Below are 26,735 nucleotides of genomic sequence, written 5' to 3'. Positions count from 1 at the left end.
CTCAGCCAGGCTGCATTCAGATACCCAGAAAAGGCCATGCACAGCCCTAGAGGTGGACCAGAAATGGCAGCTATTTCTGAGACATCCCAGTCTGCTTGGCTGAGCCTTGTTAAATCCAAAACTCATGCCAGGTCCCATCCCCAGAGATCCTGATTTAATGGGTCTGGGGTGCAGCCTGGACATAAGGTTTGCCAAGCTCTCCAGATGACTGTGAGGTGGCACTGAGGCTGCAGAGAACTATTTTCCAGCAGAAAATGGCAATTCCCCTTTCAAGGACCTACCAAATGCCAGATACAGTACTAAGCACTTTTCCTACATTAACTTCTTGATTTCTCCCAATTTTCCTGTAAGATAAGTTTATCTCTAATTTACAGCTAAAACTGAGATTTTTAGATTTGATGCTGTCCAGGTGGAGTTTGATTCCCATTCCACTTAACTCCAAAGCCTATTCCTTTTCCACTCAACAGCCTCCTCAGAGAATCCAAAATACGACAAATACTTATGGAAACTCTGCAGAAGGCTACATAAGAGATTTTTTCATTCACTTATTTATGTGAGTAGGGACTTTCCCTGTCTTCTGTGTAATATGTAGAAGAAGGATCAGAAACTACTTGATTGGAGACTCTGAGTGTCTTGAAGGGGATGTGGCCACAGTGCCCAATCTCCAAAGCCTCCATTTGCCATCCTCACATGGCCTGTCCCTGTACAAAAGAACATGCACCAAATATTGCTTCTACTTTTGCAAATCACTCTTCAAGCAAGAATCTCAAAGCCCAATGTAATTAATAAAATCATTTGCATCCTGTTTAGATGAGTAGTGTTTTATATGTACAAATTCCACCTCTGTCCCTAGGCCTTCCAAGAGTATGAGAATGTTTCCAATTTTGAAGAATGAACAATACAGTAATTGAAAGGAGCTGTATCTTGGCAAACACAAAAGACCTCAAAGGCATTTGTAGTGACCTATATGAGAAAGTGTGGCAACCACAAAGTGTGTCATAATGGCTTGTCAGCCATGCTGTGCTAAATGGTTCAAAGATAGGAAAGATAGGGAAGAATAAAACATTTAGTTCTTAGGCATCAGATACCCCTGGACATCATCTGTTCGGTAAAGTCTCTGAAGGATCTGGAAGCAGTGAAATGGTGACATTAGCTGATGATCCAGTTTCTTGGGTTAATCAAGGAAGTAGGGACAGCCGGGGCCAATTAAGTAGCTAGGCAGCCAATGATAGATGAATCATTATAGGCAAGTGCAAAGATAATGCCATTGGGAAAAGCAATTGAAGCCACTCAGGCACTTCCAGGCCAGGAAATCCTTCTAGTCTTCAAGGGGCAACATGTAGGAATCATCAGGCCCAGGCTGATTAAGTCATCTGTTCATTGTGTAGCTAATGAGCCACAAAAGTGCTGAACGCACAAGGGGACAGGCCATATGGAATATATTTTGGTGGCTGAGATGTATCTCTGTGCCTTGATTTCAATCACCTTTAAAACAATCCTTACCATAGCTCTCTTTTCCTTTCCTTCTGTCCACAATCTCCCCCTACTCCACATGTTCTTAACTTTCTAAACACAGTTTCAATGTATGGGTGATTTTTCTTAAGTAAGGCAAATATTCTCCTTCTTAATTTCTAATCCTGCACTTCCAATGAGCTCTGTAAACATACAAGTTTCCAAGGGACACACCAGCATGTTATAAAATTCCTTTTTTTTTTTAGCACAAAAGAGACTGTGTCTAAGCATATATATATATATATATATATATATATATAGACACACAGATGTTTCTACGCATCTCTGGATTTCTTACCTGTATTCACATTGCAAATTTAGAATTGGGGATTTTGAAAGGAATATGAACTAAGAAACCATACTTGGAACTACTTGTTTCTTTCTTTAAAATCAAAGTTCCATCCAGGGACTCCAAAGTAAAGGTTGTCAATGAGTTGTCATGTTGATAAAACCAAGGAACACTATTCTATGTCCGGCTTTGTTTTCTCCCTCTCTGGTTGCTGCTATTTTGTCTCCCTTTCAAATTCATCTTATTCCTACTCCTTCCAATCATCAAGTGTGGGATTCTTCAATCCCTATAGTCTCACCTCATTTTTTCTTTTTTTAGACAATCCATTCATCTTTCCAGCCTCATCTTGTCCCACCCTCAACTACATCTTGCCTTGTTCACAACTTCTGTGTTCTTCTACAAACCACAAGACCATTGCACCTGTTTCCTAGGCCTGGAATACTCTCCTTTAGCTTTTTGTGTGGTTAATACTTGCTCATCCTTTGGATCTTTATTCATTCATTGTTTATTGATTTTTTTCAGATTTGGTCCAGTCTTCCTCTTATGAGCTCTCGTAACACCACATAACATTTCTCTACACTGCTCATCAGAGTTGCAATTTTACAACCATTTGTGTGATTATTTGATTAATGTCTGTTTCTCTCACTAGACTATAAGCTCTTCTGTTTTTATATCTTACTATTCCTATTGTTACTGACTAACCTTGAACTGCCCACCTCTCTTCTTTATAGGTAGCCACAACTTCTACCAACCAATGGTTTACTCTGTCTCACAGATTCTGCTAATAAGCGTTTTTTCTATGTCTTTCAATTTCTACTCTTACTACCAACTAAATTTTACTACCATCTTCTCTAGATTTTTCACATCCACACTGTAATAGCAAGAAGATCTGGTTTGTTTAATTTATATTTATTTTCTCTTTTTCAAAGCTCCTATGATAGACCAATGTATGGCTTCCTTGCTAACACCCAAGTGGACTGCCTTTGGGTCAAGGGCATGCTCCATTCATTGTCTGTGGTCAGGATAGAGGGGCTGAGATGTCAGCATCCCTAGGAAAGAACAATAAGCTGGATGCTCTCTCCATCCCAATCTGCCTGCTGAGAGCTGGCAGAGTTGGGGAGGGATCATCCTTGAGAACTGGAGTTGGGAAAAAGAAAGTAACAGAAAACAAGCATGGACGATCGGGGCATTTAGCATCTTGCTCCTTGGTCTGTGTTCCACTCAAGTAAATCTCCATTTCTCTGCATATACTGTATCGTTAACACAATTAGGGTATCACAGAAGTTAAGTCCATTTAGGCCCGATGAGTGAAGGAAAACTTAAAGGAATATTTGAAGTATTTTGGGAGTGATAGAGTCTAGTGAAAAAATGTTAGATGTCTGGGTAAAGAAAGTGCCTTTGGGAGCTTGTCTACACCTGGTTCACCCTCGCTCCTTGGACACAGCCCTTCAGGACCTCTACCTAAAGTGAAGGGGGCCCTAGACTCCAACCTAGTGATATCCTATGCTAGCGATACCTTATCCAACCACTCACAACATGAGTCCATCAAGCACTTGCTCAGCCTTCAACTCTCAACTACCACTACTTAAAAATATATATATATTTATATTTTTTAATATAAATATATATATATAAATCATAATACAAACAGCTGGCAGAAATGAGAGTTTTATTGATCTTTAGAAGAACCAATGACCACCATCCCTTACCCGGGCAGAGCATTATAGTGGAGGGACTAACAACACGGATTCTAGAATCTATTCTAGAATCCAATTCTGGCTTGGTCACCTACTGACTATGTAAATTTGTGTAAGTTACTTGGCTTCTCCTTGTGTATAACATAGGATTACAGTTCTTACACCAATTTGGTTGCTGTGACGACTAAATCAATAAATGTCAAGAGCTTATAACAATGGTGACATCACATATGGGTGAGCTATAATTATTGTTGTTGTTGATATTATTATTGTCCTTTGGAGGCTACTTGATCCAATTAGTAGCCACCACCTGAATTATTCAGGACACATTTGGTTATAGGAGGCAGAAGAGAAAATGTATTGGCTCACACAGCAGGGAAGTCCAAAAAACTGGTCTGGCTTAGGCACAGCTAGACCCAAAGGTTCAGATGATGCCATCAGGACTCTCAGTGTCCTGCACAGTGACTTCTATGTGAGTCAATATCATTCTCAAGCAGGCTTCCTCCAGGTGAGGACAAAGATGCAGCTTTATAGTTATTTGATGCTTACACTTCTTCCTCAGTCAATCTAAAAGAAAGACTCAAATAGTCCCTAGTAGTGCTCCATCATCAAACCAATAATCAGAGGGATGAAGTATTCCAACTGATCAAGACTGGCCCTCATACTACCTTGTAGAAAAGAGGAAAGTCAGGGCCAACCCTACTCAAATAGTATGGTTCTCTGGAGGAGGATGCTGAGTACAAGATGCCCACTGCTTAATCCTTTGTCAAGGCACAATCTGGGGCCATTCTCTAAGAAGAGACCAGATGACTGTGATTGACATGTTTACTGAAATGTTTACCCTATTTCCATCTGAAGAGTTACAAATACCCATGAGTGATGTTCAAAACATTGTATAACCTCTAGAGCAGAATCTCTGACCAGTTCGTCTGAACATCTCACCACTCAGAATGGAGGTCCACTAAAGACAACCAGTAAGATATAAGACTGTAGTGGCACATTCCTGCCCAGCAGCAATCCTGCATCAAATGCAAACTTTGAGCTGATTTCTAGGGGACTTCAGTGTTTAATCCTATTCATTCTTATTAAGCAAACACTATCTAGCTTTGGCTGGCTTACTTACCCACCTATTTTGAAGAAGGACCCGAGTAGACAGGCATCTTTGGGATGGGACTTTCTGCTCTTTCATCACTTTGACATTTCACGTGTGTGAACACTGCACTGGGACACACACTTAGCACACAGGATATAAGACATAGAGCTGAAGCACCAAAACCCTTGACATGGATCCCTGTATGTACTTTGCTTGTCCTTCTGTTTTGGGTTAATGTTGTCCTTTTTTCTGGCTTGGGAAAGCAGGGGTCCCCCTCTTTCCTCCCTTCTATCAGTCTACCACCAAATGCCTCAAAGAACAGCCCTGATCTCAGCAGGACTTATCTTTGTCTATGATTGTGCTATCCCTACAAATTCAGATTGGATGAAGGACCCTTTGGTTAGAGATTTAAATGAGGGACAATTTAATGAGCCAATTCAGCTTAGCTAAAAAGCATCTACCAATATCTGCTATGAAGCGTAGGGGGTGGGGGGAAGTGGTTATATTACTTCTAATCACACTCCTTTCTCTCGTGTTGATGTTTTTAAGGTACTTCGCACAGAGTCTATAAAAAATAGGTACCTCCCCTGCCTCCCACTGGCCTTCTAGCGTAGCCTGGCTTCAGTTGCTTGCAGCACCTCGTAGCATCATCTACCTCTCTTCCTGCCTTCCAGGTTCAGTGCAGTACCTGGGCATCAGTGCCCACACCTACTCCCCAGGAGAGATCTCCCTTCCCTACTTCCTCCTCCCAGCTAGTGCTGCTGGCCTGCAGAAAGACTTAGAGATGCTTGCCAAGTTGACCTGAACTTTACTTCCCTCTTTCTAGTGGGAATTGACGGATTTCACACCTGTCTCTTTTCAGGGATGCAGAGAGTACGGCAACTTGCAAAAAACACAAGATACTTCAGACAAAGACTGCAGGAAATGGGATTCATTATCTATGGCAATGAGAATGCTTCTGTTGTTCCTCTGCTTCTTTACATGCCTGGTAAAGTAGCGTAAGTATCCAAGGCATCTCATAATCACACCTAAACCCCAAGGTGACCTAAGATGGCTTTTTGGCACAGGCGTTAGATTATGCATTTGGAATGGGGCGATTGAGTTCAGAATTCACTCATACAGCTGCTCAGAAGCCACCTGCCAGCCTATCAGCTAGACCTTTCCCACAGGTCTTATAGAAAGGGAACCAGTTGCTAAGATTGAGCTCTCTCCCTAAATTCAAGTCCTGTGAAATTAGGGAAATCACTTATCTCCCTCAGCCTCACCTGTAAATTAAGCACGATCCTGAGCCTCCTTCTGACCCAAGACCGTTCTCAGGGAGAACTTCTGAAGATCATCTCTCCCCATATTACCATCAAAACAATGTGATCAGGCTCTGTGCTTTCTCCCACTGAACTCTGTGGCCATCCTCAGAAGAGGACATTCTCACTTCAAGCATGGGGAAGCTGAGGCTGAGAGCAGTTAAGCAACCTGCCCCAAGCCACACAAGTCAAACAGCAGTAAAACTAAGATGCAAAAACCCAAACTGAGGCTCACATTGAAGCTCATGCTCAGTTTCTCATGCCCTTACTGTGAACCTATTTGGGGGTTGTTTCCTTGATTGCAACTTTGAAACTGAGCATTAGCAACAACTGGATAAAGAGGAGAACATGACTTTTTGTCAGTTTGGCAGGGACAATTTTATACATGAGTCCTTCTCCAACCTACTAGGGACTAATGTAATTAGACTAATTACATGTTGTTAAGAGGAAGTTAACTGGCAGAGCACATTGGCTCATGTTTGTAATCCCAGCGCTTTGGGAGGCTGAGGCAGGTGGATCACCTGAGGTCAGGGGTTCGAGACCAGCCTGGCCAACATGGTGAAACCCTGTCTCTACTAAAAATACAAAAATTAGGTGGACATGGTGGTGCATGCCTGTAGTCCTAGCTACTAGCGAGGCTGAGGCAGGAGGATCACTTGACCCCAGGAGGCAGAGGTTGCAGTGAGCTGAGATTGTGCCACTGCACTCCAGCCTAGGTGACTGGGTGATAGAATGAGACCCTGTCTCAAAAAAAAAGGAAGTTAACTAAAATCCTTTCTAAAGGTAAAATGTTTGTGTCTCTGACCAAGCACATGATAGAAATTCATATTCAACATACTATGCATCAGATTCTAGTGGTCCTAATTCCCCTCCAGTGTAACCCATTGCTGGAACTTTGTTTGACTCTCTAGTAGCCTGACTAGATTGGCAGAGTACTTGAAGTATAGAAAAATACCGATCACTCGTGAAAACTCACGGAGGGCAAGACTGAGTTTTAAGTTCCTAAAAGACTGATTCTTCAGACTATGTCTTGGGTCATTTTACCACAGCAAAATCACAAGCAGTTAAAACAAGCATGAGTTTTTAGCATGCCACATCATTCCCACCAGTTGGCCCTTTGTTCACAGATCTGGGTCAGGAAAACAGTGCCTGAAGTGTCTGAGGACATAATGTGCCACAGAAATGTTATATATCGTACTGCTCCGTGATAGTGTCAAGGAGGGGTGACAATGGTGACTGAAAGTAGCAGACAATCCAAAGGCCTTTAACCACCTGGTTTTTGAAGACACACAAACACACACACGCACAGACACACATACATTTATTCAAAATGATTGGGGAAATGATGTGTGTTGGAAGAAATAGTCCAAACTTAACTCAGGTTTATCTAATATTTTCTCATTAGCTCAAAAGAAGGCACTGAAAATAAACTTGTCCAAGGTATAACACACATAATTCTGGAGTGTTATAGTGACAGCAGGGAGTGTTCTGGATAGTTCCAACTTTAATAATAAAAGCCAGAATTAGAATTCCAACAGGTTGGAAAACTGAACCAACCCAATGAGAAGAATCCATAAATAGTGAAAACAAACGCACTTAACTTCAAGAATTCATACAATATGCTATGAACAATATGCTTCATATAAAAGTTATGCTCTATGGCGTGGTGAAATGTTTGGAATCAAAAAGAAATTTGATTCTTCCTCTTCCTAGCTGGGGATTGTTGGACAAGTTACTCAGCTTTCTGAAGCTCCAGCTTTCTCATTTATAAAATGGGACATAATAGTATCGATTTCATTAGGTTACTGTGAAGATTAAAGAAGATGATGTCCATAAAGCAGTTAGCATGTTACTTCTTATATAAGAGCTATTCAGTGTTAGCTGTCATTATTAATAGCATTAATCAATAAAGTCATTAACAATGTCATTTTTAGTAATGTGTACAAAGCACTTAATATAGTAGTTGGCGTGCCCTAAGCATTCAATCAGTAGTAGCCGTTTTACTACTACTACTCTGCAACAATGATGATCATTATCAGTTTCAACTGAGTGCAAGGTTGAGTCACCATGGTTGCACAACTCTCCAAAATAATTATTACGATTTTTGGTTGCATTACTAAAAATAAAACGTCCAGAAAAAAATAGTAGGTGAAGATCCTGCTATACTCTGCTTCCATATTGCTATATACACTGGATAATATGTCAACCCATCTTGTTTCTTTCAACTTAAGATTGTTTTTTAAGAAGAGCTAATACCACAGAGTACTAAATATATGCTAAGTAAGGCTATTAGACCTCAGTGATTATCCATGGAGGGTAGGATGTTTAGCCCTAGTTTATATATGAAGATGCTAAGACTTGGAAAGGTCAAATTACTTTCTAAGGCCGGCTGCGGTGGCTCATACCTGTAATCCAAACATTTTAGGAGGCTGAGGCAGGTGGATCACCTGAGGTCAGGAGTTTGAAACCAGCCTGGCCAACACGGTGAAACCCTGTTTCTACTAAAAATACAAAAAAAAAAAAAAATTAGCTGGGCATGGTGGCAGGCACCTGTACTCCCAGCTACTTGGGAGACTGAGGCAGAAGAATCGCTTGAACCTGGGAGGTAGAGGTTGCAGTGAGCTGAGATCACACCACTGCACTCCAGCCTGGGCAACAAGCGTGAAACTCTGTCTCAAAAAAAAAAAATTGCTCTCTAAGACTCACACAGGTTGTAGGCAGCAGAGCCCAGAATTCAAAGCCAGTTTCATTGGCTTCATAAACTAGAGCTCTTTTGAACACAGAACACAATCTCTCAAGCTTTAGTCCATAGGAAAAAAATGCACATCTCATTAAAGCAACACAGAGTATAATTATATTTAATGTCATCATTGGTGATTCAAAAGGCAACAATCACTACAAACAGAAAAAAAAAAAAAAAAATCTGGCTCACCTAAGGAAAGAGAACAGGTTAGTAACAAAAGGTAGTGTTATCTGTTACTGGTAGGAGTTGCTGGCAAGAGTTTGCCCTGCTGTCTGGCTTTGTTTCCTTCTGTGATATTTCTTTGTTGGAAGTTTACAGGTAGAGATGTTTTTGAAATAGGGTGTTAATTGTATAAGCCAGTGTGGAAGCACTTCTTTCATTTGGTCATCTAAAAACCTTTGATTTTATTAAAGAATGGTGATCTCTCCACATTTCCTCCTATGCAGAATGAAAACAATTAAGTTTTCATTAAACAATAGCAAGTTATCCTTTTGAACAAAACCTTGTTATAACTCTACCACTGGAATCTTCTAGAGAGCTGTGTAATGTGATTTCACCCATAAAACATACTTAAATAATCAAGAATGTATTGTATTTGGTATTTGGTAAAGGGTTTGCATTTTTCTTCCCCTGTTCATGTAATACACTTGGAAGATGGTGTTATACAAGAAGTAGTGATTCTGCATACAATGCAATGCTAATGTTTATTATTATTATTATTATTATTATTATTATTATTATTATTATCTCACATAGTTTAGTTTCTTTCAGCCTATTGCCAATTGCTTTGGGGAGTACAAACACAAAGGCTCATTATATAAAATTTCCAGTGCAATCATATATATTAACTTAAGAACACTCGCTTTAGTAGTCTAAGGTTTAAATTCAAAAGTGCTCCAGGGAGACGCCAGATTAGCCTAATGAATCAACAGAGTCATATATTTTCTCTGCATTCTTTGGCAAAACGTGCTTCCTTTGGTACAAAGAGAAACATGCAGACAGTGAAAGCGGTCTTCTGGGAGTCCCAAAAACTGGCCTGAGATCAGGGGTCAGGTGGTTTCTACTCTAGCAATAAAAGCACTTGACTTGTTTCTCAGACAATTATGAGCTCTCATTCTGTGCAGTTCCGTGGGCAGCCTTCCATAGGGTGATCAAGAAAGAGAAAGAACAGCCTCTGTTTTCAAGCTTTCTCAGCTAGAAAGCTTCATCTCCTTCTAACCTTCCTAGTTGAAATCAAAGGGCTAATGTTGCCTCGCCCAAGCCAGGGGGCCAGAGAAGCTATGCATCTTGTAGGTCTTGCAGTCTTCATTGCTTCATCTGATAACCTATGTTCTGTCTGAAACAACCAAAAGGCAGACTGCTCAACAGCAAAACAAGTGAATGGAAGAGCAGGCTTATTCTCCATGTCTGGTTCAAGAATTCTTCCTGAGCTGTGATTGGAATGTTTCTCTGGTGCTGTCAGCTTCCAGCCTAAAATAATACAACAGCAATCTCTTAATGCTAAGAACAGATCTGAGGCATTTACCTCACTTATGGGTAAAGTCACTCAGTAATTAAGTTTTCCTGCAAAGACTAACAGAGCCCAAAGGGGAAAAAGAGTCACTTGGGAGTACATGCCTTTTTGCCTGACCTTGGCTCTCAGCACTAGATATTTACAGCCTTTGAGCTTGATATTCTAGAATTGTTACTGAGATTAGCTCTGGAAAAGAAAGAGACTAGAAGGATGAAGAGAAGGAATCATAGCTTACGAAGGTTTTACCCTGCATCAAACAGCTTTCTGGTTCTATGACTTACGTCCTATAGGCTGTAAGGTTCTCTGCGTGAACACTTCTTTCCTGGTCTCCCTTCTGCCCTATTCCTCTTAAACTCAGTCACTGAGTTTATTATCCCTGTGCATCCCTGGGTATGTTCATTCACTTATGAAACAATCAGGAGACCTTGCTATTTCTTATCTCTGATTTGATGGAAAACATAATCTTTGGCGCTGCAGTGAGAATATTGGCTTGGGGTTGGATCCTACAGACTCTCTGATCTTGGTCTTCACATTATACTTATTAAGTATAGGCTCCTTGAAATTTCCACATTATGTTATTGGTATTAAGTTTTTAAAACATGTAAGTTTACAATTAATATAGATTCTTTCTTTATGGAATTGCATTATAGGAACTGCTTGGTTTTTATACCTAGGGATCCTGCAGGTGGATTTTATATCACTGCAGATTTGTTAAACCAGTGTCATAAACATTTTCTGCTTGGTGTCAAAGACTCAATATCCACAATTACCTAATGAGTGTGTCAGACCCATAATCCCACACACACCATCATGAGTGGCACCAGGTGGCTGACTGCCCATTTATTCGTCAATTGTATTTGACAGAAGTTCAAAAACTTCAATCATCTTCCACTTACTAGCATAAAAAAAGAAAAAAAAAAGTCAATTAGCCACATTCTTTTTTTGTCAGGATAATGTTGTCTTTTCCCAATTAACCACTTTTTTTTTCTTTTTTTGCTTTTCCTTAAGGGCTTTTGCAAGGCATATGTTAGAGAAAAAAATTGGAGTGGTGGTCGTGGGATTTCCAGCCACTCCCCTCGCAGAAGCTCGGGCTCGGTTTTGTGTTTCAGCGGCCCATACCCGGGAGATGTTAGACACGGTGAGTACACCACAGGCCAGCAGGAGCTCAGTACCGGTACCCTGGATTCAAAGCAGGTCCTTTTATTGAAACAGCCTGGGGTTCTCTGAGTTACTCTTGGGTGATTTAGGAAAACAACACTGACAAAAGTCACTGCTGAAAAATAAGGGCACGTCAACAACAGCCAACACTGTGACCACTCAGTAGATAGAAAAGAAAATCAGTTTAGTGAAGATTTCAATCAGTATTTTGGTTTTGTAGAAAAGACTGACTGAGTAGCCAAATGTTGTTCTATTTACTTAATCTTAAAGGCAAAACCTGGTGTAAAATGCTCTTTTGGACTTAATTATGTGTATCCTGCCATTTTTCATAGCCATGAAATCTGCCATAATAAAATATGACCCAACTAAGCAACATGTTGGAAAACCAACAACAAGAACAAATCCACATTACAGCAGCACCTAAGTGAGGCGGAAATGATTTTTAAATTGCCTTTTGTTGTCCCTTGATTTCCATTGTTATGTGAATAAGTAATATCAGAGAACGAAGCCATCTACTCAGTTTGGAGATAATGAGAAGAGTCACATAACATAAATGCAGTTTTGCAAGCACTATTGAGAGTCAACTATGTGCAAACCTGGGGCAAAAAGTCTAGGAGAAGATGCTAATAAACAAGCAACACATATAATACTAGACAGAATAAATTAGTCTTGAAGAAGAAATATAGAAAACTGTGGGAGCATGAAGGTGGGCTGAATTATTAGAGTGGAGAAGATTCACAGGAAAAGTGACTTTTGAGCCAGGCCTTTTCAATAAAGGTCACCGAGCATCATTCAAGACTTCCAATCAGTGGAGTGACACAATCATGTCATTATGAAATAAACATGACAAATGAATTGGAGAGGAACGGGGAAAAAGGAAAGGACCTAAGAGGTAGCTATTTAAACAAAACAAGAGATGACAAGGCTAATGGTAGTGGAAACAAAAGAAACGAATCCATGAACAAATATTACAAATGAGTGGAGCTGCCATGACTTGACAAATGATTGGATGTGGTGCATATGTGGGAAGAGAGAATCAAAGACAATTTGAGGTCTTTAGCCCTGATGAATAGAAGGATGGTGAAGCACTTAAATGAGATAAGGTATACAGTAAGGAACAGCAAATTTTCAATGGGAGTGGGGGAATAGAATGAGCTCAGTCCTAGACATGTTGAGACTATGTGTCCATGGGCCACCTATAGAAGAAAAGTAAGATTCTAGAGCTTAGGAGAGTATGCAAAGCTGGAGCTGCTATAGTTTAGGGAACTGAGGGATCCTTACAGCCATAGTAGAATATGTAATTGTCCAGATGTGAGCAACAGTGAACAGGGTGGACTCCTGGGGAGTGCCTACATTCCAGGGTAGATACAGGAATCACAGGTGGGGACCCAGACTTACATGGAACTAGAGCAGTCAGGAAAGACATGTTCAGTGTAGTATTAAACTCCATACAGAGGAGAAAGTTTCAAGCAGGAGGAGGGCCAAAATGTCCCTCAAAACAGCAGGAAGTTTAAATGTAGTGAGGGATGAGAAAAAACTATTGGATTAGCAATTAGTAGGAACTTGATGTTCCTTAGAGTAGGCATTTTAAGGGAATGAAGGGAACATAAATAAAAGAATAAAAGAGTAAAGAGGATAATTTGAGTTTGAAATTATACATGTACACATGTGCGCATGCACACACACACACACACACTTGCCGTGTCGTTCATCTTCACCAGTATAGTCTCAAAACGTAAACCAGTGTATTGTACACAGTAGGTACACAGTACAAATTATTGAATAGCATGTTAACAACTGCGCTAACCAGGTTTTGAGATGAGTGAACATTATTTTCTTTACACCCTTCTATATTTTCCACATTCTCTAAAATGAGTATGTATTTCCAGAATGTGAATTTTAACAAATTGTTTCTTTTAAATGAAATGAGTTGGTGTTAAGAAAAGGCAGGCAAAAAGATTTGGCCAAAAAAAAAAAAAAAAAAAAAGAAAGAAAGAAAAGGCAGGCAAAACATTCAAGAAGTCTGACTGTAGAAAGAAAAATAGGTTTAGAAAATACCCTTGATAGTGGAGAAGGCTTGAGTATGTTTACACATTAAGGGAAGAAGACAGTGAAGAGGGGACCTTGCACAGAAGGGAGAGAAGAGAGCGTGGCCAGGAAGCAAGTTCCCTGAGATGGCAGGAGGGACAGACCGCAGGGATGAATTTGTAATTTTGTGCTCCAAGCAGCATTGAGGTATTTGTGTATGTGATTCTCTTCACAACTTCTTAATTGCCGCAAACTACCTACTTTGAAAGGATACTGAGACATCAATCATCTAGACAAATGCCTCTGAACTTTTAAAATCAAGCACCCATCTCAACAGAAAATTTTGAGCAGTTCCTTAATGTACATGGAAGAGAAAGTGGAAAATGACCCTGATGAACAGCCAGTACATTAAGGTAGCAATTGAACCTAAAGGCTCATAGACTAGAAATAATATTAGACATACACTCCGCGACCACATTTGGACAAGACAGAGACAAGGCCACAATACTTAATGTCTCCGTCTTCTGACCGACGTGTATGACATTTGCTCATTTACCAATAACAACTATAGCCTTGCTTTAATTCTCTCGCCTTTCACACAGAAATTATAACTATATAGCCAGCCAGTGAACTGCTCCCATTTCTTAACAGCATCCAACCCAGAACCAGTCCCTGCTTCCTTACAGTCATCTCAGGCACAAGCTCAAATGCAGTGAGAAGCCGCTCCCATCCTCCTGTCACTAAGATGCCCATGGTTCTTCTGCAGTGTCCTCCCTCTCCCATACCAGCAAGCTAAAGAAACCTAACTTTGAGCACGAGTGTGTTCTGGGTGGTCTTGGATCAGCAAACATTAACATAAATTATTTATAAATGATATATGCATTACCAATATATTATGTACATTATATAAGAGACACATAAATAAAAGTTTAAAGGGTTGAGATAAAAATGAATAGAGATTGGGCGCGGTGACTCACGCCTATAATCCCAGCACTTTGGGAGGCTGAGGTGGGTGGATGACCTAAGGTCAGGAGTTTGAGACCAGCCTGGCCAACATGGTGAAACCCCGTCTCTACTAAAACTACAAAAATTAGCCAGGTGTGGTAGCACATGCCTATAATCCAGCTACTCGAAAGGCTGAGGCAGAAGAATCACTTGAACCCAGGAGGCGGAGGCTGCAGTGAGCCAAGATCATGCCAGTGCACTCCAGCCTGGGCAACAAGTGAGACTGTCTCAAAAAAAAAAAAATAATAATAATAATAATAGAAATCCTAATGTTTTCCTCCTGCATCCTCCATAAATTATCTCACAGATGCCCCAAAGGTACAGGTCCTTCACTTTGGATACCACTGAACTAGTCCATCCCCCACCTTCAGCAAAGATTGATAGAAACTATCCCAGAGAGGTGTCATTTTAAAGATAACTTTGGTTACTTTTTCTTAGTACTGAGATTTGATGTAGGAAATTTACAAAAACAGGGAAGAACATTTTAAATACTCATACTCCTACCACCAAGAAATCAATTACTCTTAACATGTTGCAGGAAATCTTAAATAACGTCAGTTTGAAAGATTTCCCCAAGAGGAAAGTCCATAAGATCCATTAGTCACCCATTCTAACATTAACAACCCTCACCTTACCGTTTCTCTTTTTTTTTTTTTTTGAGGCGGAGTCTCACTCTGTTGCCCAGGCTGGAGTGCAGTGAAGCAATCTCGGCTCACTGCAACCTCCGCCTTCTGGGTTCACGCCATTCTCCTGCCTCAGCCTCCCAAGTAGCCGGGGCTACAGGCGCCCGCCACCACGTCCAGCTAATTTTTTTGTATTTTTAGTAAAGATGGGGTTTCACCATGTTAGCCAGAATGGTCTCAATCTCCTGATATCGTGATCCGCCCGCCTCGGCCTCCCAAAGTGCTGGGATTATAGGTGTGAGCCACCGCGCCCAGCCCTCACCTTACCTTTTCAAAGTATTAGACCCTAATATTATCTTCCTCCTCATGTGGCAGATTGAGAAAAACAGGCTCAGAAAGGTTAAAAAGGCATGACCAATACCATAGGATTAGTGATATACTACAATCGAAAATGACCTTTTTTTACTTTCTGGATCTCAGTTGTTTCATGTGTAAAATTGGGGATACGTCTACCCACCTAAAGTAAGAGTTGAAACAGATGAGTTCTCAGTTCCTGTGAGTTAAGTTCTAGTATTTCATGGGAAACAGAGATGAGTATTTAAAAGCAGGAGGCCTGGGGTAGCATGAGGGGACAGAGGATGATGTTAATCAGCTCCCCCAACATTCCACTTTGTTCTTGGCCAGGTGGTTTGCTGTGTCGTGAAGATATAACTTCAAATACATTCTGCAACCTTATCTTTTTCTTCCACAAGATTACATATAAGTCATTACATTTTAAAATAAAATATATTAAGGGTAAGCATGGGTCACATGTTTTTATTCTCCTCTTCACACTCTCAAAATAAAATAACATTCATAGTATGGAGTTAGAACAACAAATAAAATTAATTCGCATCTAACATTCCTCTAGGATCTTAAACCACAACCTAATGGTATGGATCTTGCTTCTTTTCTTTAAAATCAAAGAAGCTAGCAAAATAAGACTGTGTGTCTTTGTGAGGCTTGCTATTAACCTGACCTCTGCAAAGCAGGGTTACTTAGGTGTTCAATGATAGCTATTAGAAAGCAATCTCATTGCAGGTTTTGGAAGCTCTTGATGAAATGGGTGATCTCCTGCAACTGAAATATTCCCGGCACAAGAAGTCAGCACGTCCTGAGCTCTATGATGAGACGAGCTTTGAACTCGAAGATTAAGTTTCCTGGTCCTGAATGACACACAAAGACTTTGCGAGAAAGACCTCCCTCCTTGCCTCACAAGGAAAATAAATGGATTTCTCCCCCTTCCTCAGGATAATTTTGGTTCCCAGACCAGCTTGATTGAACTGAGGGAGACATTGTTGTTTTTAATGTCTCCAGCCTGGACTGCAGAGACAAAAACATGATTCCAGATTTAAGTCTCTCTTCTTCCAAGTATTCTACTAGAAATACACACACACACACTTCTGAGAATATTTTTAATGGCAATGAGCCTGTGTTTTAGCTGCTACTGTGCAGACCCTTTCAGGGGTTCCAACCAAATGCAAATGAGAGGATTTAACATTTTTATTCAGTAAGTTCACTATGTGTTTACTTATTCCATCTGCAGATGTTGGTGAGTGTGGTGGACAGTAGCCACCTTCCTTGTTCCACTCATAAAAGCATCAGCTAGAACTCATCTGTGTCATGGGAAGTTCCAGGCAGGAGGGTAAAGAAATGTTGTTTCTACCATTTGTCACATTTGGACGTTTTTCACAGACAAGTGTCAAAAGACATAGTTAATGTTTCGAGGGGGAAAGCAAAACTGGTCAACTGCAACTAGAGATGTCTTTGAAGGAAGTTTTTCTTTTCCTCTTGCTGGTCTCCTACAGTTTTACAACTGAGTTTTTGAGGTTTGGAAAATTCAAGATGTTTGTTTCATAAGAAAGGGGGCAGAAAGCAAGCACAAGCCACTTTTAGGCCTAGACTAAAACGGTAGTTACAACAACTTGAATCTTGTTGGTGCAGTGCACGGTGAATGCTTACCCTGCATAGCATCTATTACCTTAAAAAATTAGTTGTCATTTTCCCATTGAATTTCAAGTAAATGGTGAAATTCAATGTTCTTTAGAACTCCCAAGACCATCTTCGAAGTCCTTTAGACTCCCAAGACCATATTTGAAGAATGTATTGATTCAAGAAGGACATTTAAAAGCAAATTCTAACTTTTTCAAGACCAACACCCTTGTTTAGGCCTATTCAATTGTACTATCACTTGTTACATGCCCTCTGAATTGGGAGAAAGTGGGCTTGCACACTTTGAGGTAACTAACTGTAATCTACTTGTGTTCTCTCTTTCTCTCTCTCCCTTCTACTCAATATGAACACAAACTTCTATGGAAAAGTAGCCTTTTGTTAATCTGATCTCATTTGTATGGAAAAAGCCCGTGGAGAACTTTATCTTTAACAAGCTCCCAGATGGTGCCCAGATTTGGAAACTCTCAAGAGCAGTGGTGACCTTTTAGCAAAGCTTCTGTAATAGTTCGAATGAGTTACAGAACATTCCACTCCATCAAATGACACTGTAAACAAATCACTTCAAGAGAGGGTTGGCTTTGTGTGGCACAGATGGACCCACGCTTTCATGCTGTGCACTGAGATAGAAACTCCACCCGCAGTGCCTGCGATGGATGGAGCAATGTGCCTTGATGCTCAAAGCGTATTAAAGGAAAAAAAGTGATCAGCATGGAAAGTTTTTTATGGGGAAATTATAACTCCAAGTGAGTGCGTTGGTTTAAAAATGGATCACAAGGATAGAGTTCTTCATGAATGTTTACAAGTTGTAAGGAATATTGTTAGTGAAACAGGAAAAGAAATGGGTTCTGAAAATGCCGTTTCCCATCCAATGATTTTGATAACAAAATTCCAACTCTTCTCAATGAAACTGATGCAGCATTATTTGTGCAAAGAAAATGTGTCATAAATGTGCAAAGAAAGGAAGACATACTGTTCTCATCTCTTGAATAAGTGCATTTAAATGAAATTCTTGCTAGTTAATTGTCCAAAATGCATAAATGCCTTGAGTTCTATAAAGGAAATAGGAGGTCAAAAAGACAGCGTGACATCTAGTCCTTCCACAAGGTATGGAAAGCAATAAACATCTTCCTTCCTTTCTGGATCTGTCTGTGATCTTCACACACACCTTCACATCTACCGTTCAAGTTTTAAGCCCCTAGACAAGTGTCTTCATGAGCAGGAATGTCCACTATTATTACTTTCATGGAGGAGATTGGGTTTAATTCATCATGGGAAACTACTTACCCACACAGCATGGAGGGCAGGAAGTAAGTTAGTCTCTTTTCATCAAGATTCAAGAGTGCAGGGGCAATTTATTACACTGCAACGTACAAAACAAAAGGACCTATTTCTGTCAGAGAGTCCACGTTGAATATACAGGTATGAGAACAACTGTTGATATACAGGTATAATAATCCAAGAAGAATGCTTCCAGAGTGCATTAGAAGGTGCCCAGATTCCATAGGGCCAATAATATTAGAATATATGTCATATAGAATAAGGTTAGTTAGGAGGGTGATTGTGAATAATGAGATTTTTAATTTTTTTAAGAAAAAGCTCTCAAATCCTAGGCTAATAGGTTCATGATTTTAATTTATGATTAAAATTTTTGATTATTGAGTCTTGATAACTATATCAGAGCCAAAAATGTCTCTTTGGTTAGATCTGTTGGAAAAGAGAATTTTCTATAATGTTATGAGCCCTCAGCCCTTCTGTTCACTTGTACACATATGCACACACACATACACATATGGGTTTTTCCTTTACGGAGTAAGCAAGTGTATAAAGGTATAGATGAAAATCTGGTTGGTTGAGAGATAAATGGAAGATGTTCTTGAAAATGACCTTCAGGAAAGCAGAAGATAAAGGTTCCAGATGATATTTGTAAGGAGGCCATCTCTGTATGATAAGGAAATGGCATAGACTTATTCCTAATCTCCTTATGAAATGATGGTATCATGGATGTTTAACCATATTGCCTTTCGGCATGCTTTGATTTGACAGAGACTACAGGCTTTGGAATTTACTAGGAAGCTGTCTAAAATCCATACCCCTGGGCCCTACACCAGACCTTTACTGAAATATAATAGTTGCAGTGTCCAGGAATCTACATTTTTGACCAGCCTTCCTGGGTGATTCTAATCCATGCCAAAATTTAAGAACATTATTCAAACTTCTAATTTGATAAACTAATTGGCTCTAATAGCAGGAACCTTGTTCTGATTCTATTGTTCATAATTAAGTGTATATGTACTGGTAAAATTAATTTATTCCACAGTCAACATTTTCTCCTCATTGGGACATTTTGTTCCCATTTTCCAAGTAACTTCTCTTTCTATAAAAATTGATCCAATATTGAAGAACAATCTGCCATTCATTTGGGTAAAATTATTCCTTCTTCAGTTGTCTGTATCATTCCCTATAAGATGCCCATTTCCTTTTCATCACCTTCTTCCTTTGAATGTGGTATCTTTCTTTTCTTTTTCTTTTTTTTTTTTTTTTTTTTTTTTGAGTCAGAGTTTTGTTCTTGTTGCCCAGGCTATAGTGCAATGGCAAGATCTAGGCTCATTGCAACCTCCGCCTCCTGGGTTCAAGCAATTCTCCTGCCTCAGCCTCCTGAGTAGCTGGGTTTACAGGCATGAGCCACCAAGCACAGCTAATTTTGTATTTTTAGTAGACACAAGGTTTCTCCATGTGGGTCAGGCTCGTCTCAAACTCCTGACCTCAGGTGATCCTCCCACCTTGGCCTCCCAAAGTGCTGGGATTACAGGCCTGAGCCACCACACCTGGCCTGAATGTGGTATCTTTCTTCTCTTTTCTTTTCCTGCTCTTTAAAAAACAACCTTCAACCTCTGATTATTTATTTATTCCAACAACAGCTCTTCAGTAGGGTAAAAGTCTTAACAGTTCTTCAAACAAACAATACTCTTTTGGATTTTTCTTCAGAGATAGCAAATATTATAAATGGCCTACTCTGATTTAAAAACCTCAGTTCTGATGATGATGAAACATTAACTCTTAAATATATATTTTGATTTGTAGCAATAATAACAATTGTAATAATAGTAATACGAACAGCATCAGGTAAATTCTTGGCAATGTTTCCTGGTCTCAAAACAGTAAGAACAACATATTTGAAGTCTGTTCTTTAGAATGCCCTACTCAGCTGTGTAATGTTTAGAAAAGGAGTCTGTATTTTAAATATTTCTAGGCAATTATTGCAGAACATTTTCTTATGGTGTCATGATGTATGTGGGGTGTGCGTGTGTGTGTGTGTGTGCATGTGTCTGTGTGTGTGTGAGAAAGAGAGAGAGAAATGTATGTTTCACTGAAACGTTTGAAATGACCAATTTCACTTTATTCTGCCTGTAAAATGTTAGTTTTAAAATAAATAAAAATAATATGAAAATAATTGATGGTTTTCTGTTGATTTAGTTTAGGTCACCCTGAAAAAAGACTGAGGCAGAGATTTAAGAATTACACTGGGAAAATTGGTAGGGGTGGCTGGAGTTGGCTTGCACTGTCTTGAGAACAAATTGCACACATTTCTTTCTAATTCCTCATTCAGTGACGTCAGATTGGTAGCTTGAAATTGGCCACAATGGGAGTATTTACGCCATGAAAATTGGCAGACACTACAAGTCAGGGCTTTAGAGAGCTGGCTGTTAAACATTTACTAGCACACCACTGAGACCACCTACAATGGTACAATACCAACATAAGAGTAAGGGAACAGGATTAGAAAGAGGAAGAAGTTTAACTATGATGTTATCATAGCACAGGCCTCCACCAATTCCATGGAAACTGTGCACCTGAGATGGTCCTTTAGGGTCAAGTCAAATTGACAAGGATGCCAGATGCAAGCTATCGGTAGAGGTGTGGGGCCAGGCATTAGCTTGGGCAGGTCTATTGAGCAGACGACAATGCCTGGGAAGGGACTCAGCTGTGACTTATTTTTAAAATGATTTCTAATTGATCCATTTTTCAAAAGCTTTATCTCAGAAAATGTTAAACATACAGTAAAATCGAATAGTATAATGAGCCTACATACACCTGTTACTCATCTTCAAACATTACCAATTCATGGCCAATCTTTTCTTCTATTCCCTCACCCATTTCACTCCCTCTCTCACCAGATTACTTTGAAGCAAACCCCAGAAATCATATTATCAGTAAATATTTTACTGAGTATCTCTAAAAGGAAGGGGTGTCTTAATTTATTCTTCTTTTCAACCTTATTAAAAGCTAAGCCTTCAGGATAACAAAGGCATCAAAAGGAGTCAAATGTTAACCTTTTCTTTCTCTGTTGTATAGCCTGCATATAAATTCTGTGGATTTAAGCCAGAAATTATTTCTAAAGTCATTATGTGGTGTCTTGAAAGATAATAAAGCAATCATTTTTAGACACTTACCATGTGCCAGACACGATATTAAGAACTACAACATTATCTTCCAAGCACTCTTGTAGAGATTAATAATGGCTTCATCTTGGAAGGCAAGTATATTCAAGTTATGAGGGGATTAGCAGTGCATAAAGAGAACTTCCAAGACTTTGATGGTAGATTGTTTTTTCTTAGAATGTTTATCCTCTTCCTCATCAAATCAATTTTCTTAAAAAGTTATTTTAGCTAAACATTATATATTAGCAGGAGTAATTCAATCAAGAATAAGAGAACAAGTGAAACCAGTTTACCCATTTGGAAAAGGTTGATTCCCATACCAATCTGGGTTTAATGTAGGGACTGGTTACTCTAATTTTCATTGCATCCCGTGGTCCAAATGGGAGGCTGAATGCTGACATTTGCAAGTCAACTGCTCTGAGAAGTTATCACAGATACAAACCAATAAAATATCCCACAACAGAAGGTCAGAATAGGAGCAAAACGAGACTTTGTTTTGCTGTGGCATATAACAGCGCTCCCTTTTATTAGGCCCAGCTGCTAATTTTTATATCAAAAATATTGATTGAAGGGGCTAGTGATTTTGGCCCTCATTCAAGTTTGTTCAAGATCTTTCTTAATTAGGTTTGGGTCGGCTGCAGTGCCCATAGCCAAGGATAGGTCTGGCTCCAATCATCACATCATGCTCTTACTTCATTATGGGCCAAGAACTAAGGCAAGGAAATGGCTGCTGCTTTGTTTCTCCAGCCCAAATGTGTGGGGTTTTTTTCCAGATTTGAAGCATGCATGGACTAAAGGCATAAGGAAGACCAAAAGATGTGTCATGGCTTTGCTGTGATGAGATCAATGTACCCTACAACTTGACTGTGACCCCCAGGATGAATCAGGCTCTGTGTGTGAAAAGTGAATGGGTAGCAATGCGAGGTCATGGAAAATGATCCTGGCATCATTTGAATAAAAACTTTTCAACAGGCTGATGCAGCCAATCAGTCCATGAGTTTTTTCAAAGGGCAAAATAATCTCTGCCAACAATACATGACTTCCCCTTAATGTATCTGTTTTGAAAATAATTGCAGTTGTCATACAACTATTTTTATAGTGTCCATCCCAATTTTATATAATTTACACTAGTCTTTGAAAAAAACATTATACATGTAAAGCTTCAATTAATCATAGTCACAAATTATAAGCACCTGTAACAAAATGGGTTTCTTTCCTATATAAAAATGTGTTAATATTTTAAAATGTAATTCAGCTCCCCCTAAAATATTTTCAACAAAATATCCATGAAGAGTTTTTAACTTTAAAAAAAATTACCGCAGCTGCTTCAAGATGAAGCTGAACATCTCCTTCCCAGCCACTGGCTGCCAGAAACTCATTGAAGTGGACGATGAACGCAAACTTCGTACTTTTTATGAGAAGCGTATGGCCACAGAAGTTGCTGCTGACGCTCTGGGTGAAGAATGGAAGGGTTATGTGGTCCGAATCAGTGGTGGGAACGACAAACAAGGTTTCCCCATGAAGCAGGGTGTCTTGACCCATGGCCGTGTCCGCCTGCTGCTGAGTAAGGGGCATTCCTGTTACAGACCAAGGAGAACGGGAGAAAGAAAGAGAAAATCAGTTCGTGGTTGCATTGTGGATGCCAATCTGAGCGTTCTCAACTTGGTTATTGTAAAAAAAGGAGAGAAGGATATTCCTGGACTGACTGATACTACAGTGCCTCGCCGCCTGGGCCCCAAAAGAGCTAGCAGAATCCGCAAACTTTTCAATCTCTCTAAAGAAGATGACGTCCGCCAGTATGTTGTGAGAAAGCCCTTAAACAAAGAAGGTAAGAAACCTAGGACCAAAGCACCCAAGATTCAGCGTCTTGTTACTCCACGTGTCTTGCAGCACAAACGGCGGCGTATTGCTCTGAAGAAGCAGCGTACTAAGAAAAACAAGGAAGAGGCTGCAGAATATGCTAAACTTTTGGCCAAAAGAATGAAGGAGGCTAAGGAGAAGCGCCAGGAACAAATTGCGAAGAGACGCAGACTTTCCTCTCTGCGAGCTTCTACTTCGAAGTCTGAATCCAGTCAGAAATAACTTTTGAGTAACAAATAAATAAGATCAGACTCGGAAAAAAAAAAAAAAAATTACCAAAAAAAAACTTCAAAGGATAGATTAAAGAGCTGTATGAATGAGACAATTCTAAGTGGCACCAATCAAAGTTAAAGATTTCCTATATAGATGAGGCTATAACTGCAATATACAGTCAATGTTACAGGTACATAATATAGAAAAATGAAAATATTTTATTAAAGTGGTCCATTTATAGTAAGATGAAAACTAATATTTTCAAAAATTACACTGATTATTTGAGCAATTATTGTTTATAATAGCGAAGTAGAGAGGAAATATGATTGGTATTAACATCAGTCAACTTGGCTCTCAATTGTGAATAGAAATAGAAAGCCAGAAATTACCAGTTATTTGATGAAAACCAGCAATACCAAAGTGGGTAGCCAAGGAGAAAAAAATGAGAACACTCTTACTGACTGAAACAGACAATTCCTGGAAAAGATCGCTTTTTAAAAGTTCTAATTACGATCTTCGTAGGTCAGCCTGGTTGTATAAAGAAATCACATCCACAAAACAAGGATAGGCTGATACATATAGGAACCCAGAGTTCATAAAAATTAAAAATATGTAATATTAAAGTGGTGAAAATAAATCAATAGAAAGCAAAGGAGAAAAAAATATTTGAATCTCTCTCGGAATATACAGAAAAGACCAGGAAAAAAAAATAGAAAACATGAGAGAAAATGTAAAAAGACATAGAGGATACATACAGGAGGAACAATATCCATCTACTAAAAAGTTGAGAAAGCATTATAATCCCTGAGGCTGAAACAAAATGGAAGATGAAAATGGGCTAGCAAGTGCTAAGTGGATGAATATAAAAACATTTTTATCTAAATACACCTTCATAAAATTTTTACTATCCCAAGGATAAAGGGAAGAACTTAAAATTGTTTTCAACTAGAAAAAAAAACCTCACCTAAAAAGGTAAAAGTAATTGCTTTTACTACTGAATATTATAAACATGGAAAGTTCATACCAATTTTCACAGCAGTTAACAGTGTATAAGTTACCCTTTTCTCCAATCTGCACCAATACTGAGTATTATCATTTTTATAACATTTGTCAATCTTATAGGATAAAAAGGGGTTCTCTTTCATAAATGATGTCCATTTGTAGTGATTATATATATATATTTATATATATATAAAATTATAGTGATTATATATATATATATATAGGCTGCTTGTATTTGTCTTTTGCACATTTGTTTGAATCCCCTGCTACTATTTCTATTGTAAATGCCTCATCAGCAATACCAGATACTGGACGACAACAAAGCAATGCCTTCAGAATTCACAGGGAAGATACTTCTGAATCTAAAATCCTATGTACAGAAAAGTCTAATAAAGGGAGAGTAAAACAGGGATTTTTTTTAAATGAAAGATTCAGAAAGTTTACTTCAGTACCCTTCCTTTAACAAATTACTTGATGAATACTTCAATAAACACTTTCAAGTAAAAGAAAGACATAGTATCCAGGAAAGAGTGAAATTAATATAGTAGTATAATGAAAAGAAATTTTGGAATAATTAAGGTAGATTAAATCAAAAGGTGATGGGTAATTTTTCACTCAAGTCCCATTGAGAGTCGCTGGTTGGCAAGCACTATTCTCCACACCGTGTTTCAGGGACTCCGGCTATTTCCAGCCTATGGCTCCACCAACCCCTAGGACTTTGCCATTGCATGTGTGGTTGTGGCTCCAGGTTTCAGCCTGGGGGAAAGAAAAAGTGATCATGGAAGAGGCCTCCTCTTACCCTATATGATGATTCACTTAGCTCTGACTCTTTAGACACATTGAGAGTGCTGGCAGGCCCTGTTTCCATGATCTGAAGGGCATATCCAGAGATCTATAAGAAGCAGAATTGCTGCAGAGAATGCCCTAATATCTCAGTTCCTAGAGATGTAACCCTCCTTTCCCAAAGCTGCTCCAAAACCAACTTCATTTACTCACATCAGACAGATGAAATCTTATAAGCTTCGTCCATTCTCCAGTTACAGAACCCAGAGTCATGACCACACAGCCAGCTGGTCAGCAGGTTAGACCAGTTACTTCTTGCCTCATCTCTCATTCTTCTCAAGTATGGATGCATTCACCTAGTTCCTCAGGAATGATATGCTTACTTCTGTTCACAGTGTACAAGGTGGCTGTCAGATATGAATGCTCTCAGCAAAGGCACCTTTGAAATGGCTGGGCTAGGCTGGAGGAGGGGGCATTACAGCAGTGGTTGTCCATCTGCTGTCCTGGTCACAAGAACCATGGGCATGCTAAGTCTGGCCCATATGCTCCTCAGGATATGAAAACAGAGGTGACAGGTTTCTCACCGCTGTGATCTTTGCTCTGCCTCTCACATTGTCACACCTCACTTCAGGACCCTCCTGGGTTTCATTAGTGATGGTGAAAGCGAGCCAACTGGGGATTGGTGTAGGTTTGTTTGGAATTGCCTCTTTTAAAATTTCACTTTCACAGGGTAATAGCCTGGAGTCAACTCTTCGGTGAAATGCTGGATAAGAAAAAATATGGTGCACTTTACGGCTTGTTTATCCATCTGCATCTTCCCTGATACATGTTCCTGGAGTCTCTGCCTTCCTGGGTTGTGACCTTTCAGAATTTTGCAGCTTGTTCAAAGCTACTTTTCAGGGACAGTTTAATAACTAGAAGACAAGCCACTAAAAATAACAGTGTGCACAGCAATTCATTCCCGCCTCATCCCCAGTGCCGTTCTCCATTTCCACATCCAGCCTTCAATGTGTATATATGTGAATGATGTGAAAATGAAATTTACGTATGGTAGATTCTCACCTTATAGAAGTATGAATTCACAGGTCTGATTTTAGAAAATTATTGTTCATCATATCCCATGGGCATGTTCAGGTCTTTTAAATTTATACTTCCAAAGTTCATGTTAAATAGATGTTATATATTAAAGAAGAAACGCTCAAAATGAGAGAGAGGTAAGTTGAACATAGATTTAGTTAACCAAAGATTAAAAAATAATTTGAAAACTGTCTTAGATTCATTATAATGATCTTGAATTATATCCTTAAGATATTCCAGGTAGGGTGTGGTGGCTCATGCCTGTAATTCCAGCACTTTGGGAGGCTGAGGTGGATAGATCACTTGAGCCCAGGAGTTCAAGACCAGCCTGGGCAACATGGCAAAATCACGTCTCTACAAAAAATTTTAAAAATTAACCAGGCATAGTGGTATGAGCCCCTACTTTC

At 39.4% G+C, this 26,735-nt stretch overlaps 2 protein-coding genes across 2 annotated transcripts in view; both read left to right on the top strand.

Moving 5' to 3' along the window:
• SPTLC3 (serine palmitoyltransferase long chain base subunit 3) overlaps positions 1-16,208 on the top strand; it is a 164,599-nt gene extending 148,391 nt beyond the window's left edge. Inside the window, exons 10-12 of the mRNA XM_023217963.1 lie at positions 5,454-5,589; positions 11,157-11,286; positions 16,043-16,208. Of these exons, the coding sequence (XP_023073731.1) occupies positions 5,454-5,589; positions 11,157-11,286; positions 16,043-16,156 (380 nt within the window). The 3' untranslated portion in view covers positions 16,157-16,208. The remainder of the gene's footprint in view (positions 1-5,453; positions 5,590-11,156; positions 11,287-16,042) is intronic.
• Positions 16,209-22,704: 6,496 nt separating this feature from the next.
• On the top strand, positions 22,705-23,525 carry LOC111546440 (40S ribosomal protein S6). The gene has a single exon (XM_023217845.2). It carries the CDS (start codon positions 22,726-22,728, stop codon positions 23,473-23,475), a length of 750 nt encoding a protein of 249 aa, XP_023073613.1. The 5' UTR covers positions 22,705-22,725; the 3' UTR covers positions 23,476-23,525.
• Positions 23,526-26,735: the final 3,210 nt, after the last annotated feature.

The sequence above is a fragment of the Piliocolobus tephrosceles genome, chromosome 20 (assembly GCF_002776525.5).
Source record: "Piliocolobus tephrosceles isolate RC106 chromosome 20, ASM277652v3, whole genome shotgun sequence".
Lineage (NCBI taxonomy): Eukaryota > Metazoa > Chordata > Mammalia > Primates > Cercopithecidae > Piliocolobus > Piliocolobus tephrosceles.
The sequence above is the reverse complement of the archived record's forward strand: the minus strand, read 5'-3'. Positions and strand labels throughout refer to the sequence as shown.